General features: G+C 33.2%; 1 protein-coding gene across 1 annotated transcript; it reads left to right on the forward strand.

The window, feature by feature from the left end:
- Positions 1 to 2,783: 2,783 nt before the first annotated feature.
- LOC120165767 lies at positions 2,784 to 3,439 on the forward strand. Its single transcript, XM_039175209.1, has one exon. The coding sequence runs from the start codon at positions 2,851 to 2,853 to the stop codon at positions 3,400 to 3,402; it is 552 nt and encodes a 183-aa protein (XP_039031140.1). The 5' UTR covers positions 2,784 to 2,850; the 3' UTR covers positions 3,403 to 3,439.
- The last annotated feature ends 751 nt before the right edge of the window (positions 3,440 to 4,190 follow it).

Below are 4,190 nucleotides of genomic sequence, written 5' to 3' on the forward strand. Positions count from 1 at the left end.
ACTTTCTCAACCAAAGTCTACGTCCACTACTTAGCTATCCACACTAAGGATTTTTCACAAATTTACTAATTTGTCTTTCTTTTGAGGACAAAGAGTAACCTTACAAATCCCTCAAGAATTATACCCCAAATTCTTGAGAACACTCTCTCCCAAAGAGAAAAATACAAATCTCGCAAACTTACAGAAAAACCTCACAAGGTAAGATGTTTGCACAATTCTAGAACAAATAAAAAACACTCAAGAATGAATACAATTGAGCACAAATGGTGTTCTTGAAAGCAAAATGAATATTGAATGAAAATAGGCTTGAAAATGCTCAAACTATAAGTTCAAGACTTTCTCTTTGATTCTCTAGCTTCTATTCTTAATTGTTGTTGATCAATAGCTCCTAAGCTTGTTTAAATACATCTTGAATCACTTTTGAACTTTGGGGATCATTGGTGAAATCAATATAGTCGTTATTGAGTAATTATCATTTAAACATCTGGTGGGAGTGTAGGTGCATCGATACACTCTCAAGGGTGTATCGGTACACTATGTGTAAAATTCAAATATTTCGACTGTTATAAGACCTAGTGCATTGGTACACTTGGGGTGCATCGGTACACTAATTACATTCGATGTTTCAAAAGAGTCAGGAGTGTATCGATGCATATTCTGTGCATCGGTACATAAAATGCATTCGATGTTTCATTAAAATCATGAGTGCATCAATGCATGACTGTGCATCGATACACAAAATGCATTCGAATTAGTGTGTGCATCGATACACCAAAGAGCGCATCAGTACATCCCTTTATAAAATTGATTTTTGGCTCGATTTTGGTTCGAAATACTTTGTAAAAATTATTTCAAAAATATTTGAAGTTTAAAGCATAATTTTACACTTTAATAAGGATTGAAATTGATCTTTGAAAAACTTGGAGTAATATTTTGATATTCAAATAATTTAATCGAATATACTTTTCAAATGATTATAAAATCTTAAAATTCAATAACACTTAATTTGTTATATCAAAACATCAAAATATTTTCAACACCCTGCTTTTCACTTGCCATAAATCTCTACCCTTAAATACATAACTTCGCACCCAAACAACCCACAAAGAACCCTCGGAAGCAAGCAAATTATTTAACAACACCAACACATAAGTTTTTTTTTTCAACAGGCCAAACGTTTTACACCCAAATCACCCTTAGCCTTGGGAACATAGATACTATCCCAACTTACCCTAGCACCCTTGATAAACACATCCCAACCTTTCCAAAAAAAAAAATCTAGATAGCAACTGCACAACCCTCCTTATAACAGCTGCATGTAAAATTAGCTGCATGCACCAAGAATTGACAATGCTAAACAACACAACCTTCACCAATAGTAATCTATCAGCATAAGAAAGCTATATGTTAGACCAAAACCCTAGCTTAGCCTTGATCTTTTCCACCAAGACCAAGCAATCCTTAGCAGACAACTTACGAGTCACCAAAGGGACCCCCAAATACCTAGTATGCAAGCTACTCACTTTAAAGCCAATATCCTCCTATACACAATCCACCAAGTCAACAAACATACCAGAAACAAACATTACTAAATTTTATTCTCTCTCTTATTTCACTTATTGTACTTTAAATTCGTTCAATTTTCTTATTGAATTTAACATAATTAACATTTTTGATCACTCAGTCATTTTCTTACTAAACGATGTTATAAATGAGTTGTTATATAAATATAAAACGACGTCGTTTTAGTTAAATTTTTGTTTTTCTAAAATGACATCGTTTTAATGTCATTAAATATTTAACGGTTGACTGATAAAAATACTAATTGTATTAAATTCAATGAGAAAATTAAATGAATTTAGAGTATAATGAGTAAAATAGGAGAGAGAGTAAAGTTTAACGATGATGATCAATGTAATTTATCCTAAAAACTAAGCAAAATAAGGCAAATTGAGCAATATCATTAATGTATGAGTTAATTTCCCTACGCATCACCAAACTATATGACACGTTCTAATTTGATAATCAAATATTTAAATATTTCAATTTAATTCTTAAATCTTTATTAATCATTAACAAAGCATACACATACAAATACAATTGAAATATCTAAAAAACTTGTTTTTTTGGTCATTGAAACTGTTTAATAAATTTCATCCTCACATTTTTAAATATTTTGAGTTATTAGAATATTCAAATAATTTATCACTTGAAACAACTCGTGTTGGTTTAAGTTGTAAGTAGTTTTATATCGCTTAAGTAAGGTTCTGAGTTCGAGTTTTTATGTATGTAAAAAAAATTTGTTGGGAGACTCATCCATCAAAATCAAATATATTATGCGTGTCTATTCGAATTAATCAAGATAAAATCTTAAAAATTGAGCGGAGAAAAAGGAATATTCAAATAATTGACCTTGAATCCATTGGTCGGTAAATCAAAAGCTAAACGATTTTCACATGTATAGCATCAAAGCAACGAAAATCAAGTTTTTCTTTTTCAATTTTCTTATATGAGCTCTAGAATCTAAATGGTTAGTTAAGCCACTGCCGTGGCAGCTTATCTTTGGTCCATCAATGTTACAAATCTTTCATTATCGCCACCGTGTCTTATCTTCCCAAAAAACACTGTTTTGGACAGCTCCATACATGAATCGTTCTTGTCTTTTCTTAATTCCAAAAACACCCTTCCGAATCAATGAAAAATTTGATAATGCAAGGATTGTATTGTAATTCCACCCATTGACTTCCGTTTAAGCTCTCTGTCCGCTTTCCACCACCCTCCAGCCTTTTAGTCTCCGAGCTTTCTGCAAAAAGTAGGATAAGGTTATCTTCGTACTTTTCAGCTAAAAATATGGGCAAAAAGGTAAAATGGAGCTGGACCTCCGCTTTCGTCGGAGCAGCGTCGGCGACGGTGGTGGCTGCTCTCCTCAGCGCGAGGCCGAAAGACCCGACTTTTCACCTCGTTTCGATCAAGCTCACTTCCTTCAAGCTCAACCTCCCCCACGTGGACGCCGATTTAATCCTGACCGTCCACGTCACCAACCCCAACGTAGCGCCCATCAGATACGGTTCGACCACCATGTCGATCTTCTACGAGGGGACGTTGCTCGGCGCGGCTCAGGTGAAAGCTGGCTCGCAGCGGCCGCGATCTTGTCAGGTGCTGAAGCTGCCGACTCGGCTCGACGGCATGGAGCTGGCTCACCACGCCAAGAAGTTTTTGGACGACGTGGGGAAGCGGGAGATGGTGGTCGATGCTAAGGTGGATATCGGCGGTAAAGCTAAGGTCTTGTGGTGGGGTCATAGGTTCAAAGTACACGTGGATAGCCATATCACCGTTGATCCCGTTTTTCTTGACGTGATTGATCAGGAAAATAAATCGCAATTAGAGATTTTCCTTGTTTGATTTCATAACTGTAATAACTTTGTGTTTTGAATTTGAATTATGCTTAATAAATATTTTTGGTCATGCTTTGACTATGTTTTAATGTAATATTTGGTAATGTATAATATTAGGATCGTCGTTGTAACGATTTTCGTTAACTGGATAGTTCTGATAGTTTTTGATGATGTTTTTTATCTTAAATTTAAACTATTCGGTCTGAAATTTGATTTTTTTATGTTATTTGTTTATTTTATTAGAGTTATCTATATTAAAAAATTATATTTTTTCCATATAAATTTATTATTATTATTAATACATGTCTATTCTAAAAAATATTTCTAAATCCACTATCATACGGAAATTCATTTAAAAGATAACTTGAAATGACTCACGAGATTTAATTCAAGTAATAAGTAGTTTGATATTACTTAAGTAATATTTCGGATTTGAATATTTATGTATACAGAAAATCTCCATTAGGAGACTTACGCATTAAACAGATGTACGACATAAGTCAGTTTAAATTAGTTTAAATAAAACCTTAAAATCGAAAATACAATATATATATATATATATATATAAAGATAAAGATAACTTGAAATGGTGAAGTTCTTTTAGATTTTCCTCGCAAAGGACCTCCTTTACATATTTCACTAGATTGTATTTCTGCTCCATAATTTTTGGAATTCTTTGGAACCTCCTATTAGCTATAATAGTTGACATGATCACTGACATACTTATATTATTTACCCATAGTTATATATAGTTTACTTATAGTTGTATTTAGTAAGTTTGTTAACCTACATATA

This window comes from Hibiscus syriacus, unplaced genomic scaffold, assembly GCF_006381635.1.
Source record: "Hibiscus syriacus cultivar Baekdansim isolate YM2019G1 unplaced genomic scaffold, ASM638163v2 tig00111614_pilon, whole genome shotgun sequence".
In the NCBI taxonomy this organism is placed as follows: domain Eukaryota; kingdom Viridiplantae; phylum Streptophyta; class Magnoliopsida; order Malvales; family Malvaceae; genus Hibiscus; species Hibiscus syriacus.

What these genes read in the sequence shown, in the direction of transcription:
- LOC120165767 (XM_039175209.1), top strand. Translation starts at nt 2,851, where the DNA reads ATGGGCAAAAAGGTAAAATGGAGCTGGACCTCCGCTTTCGTCGGAGCA.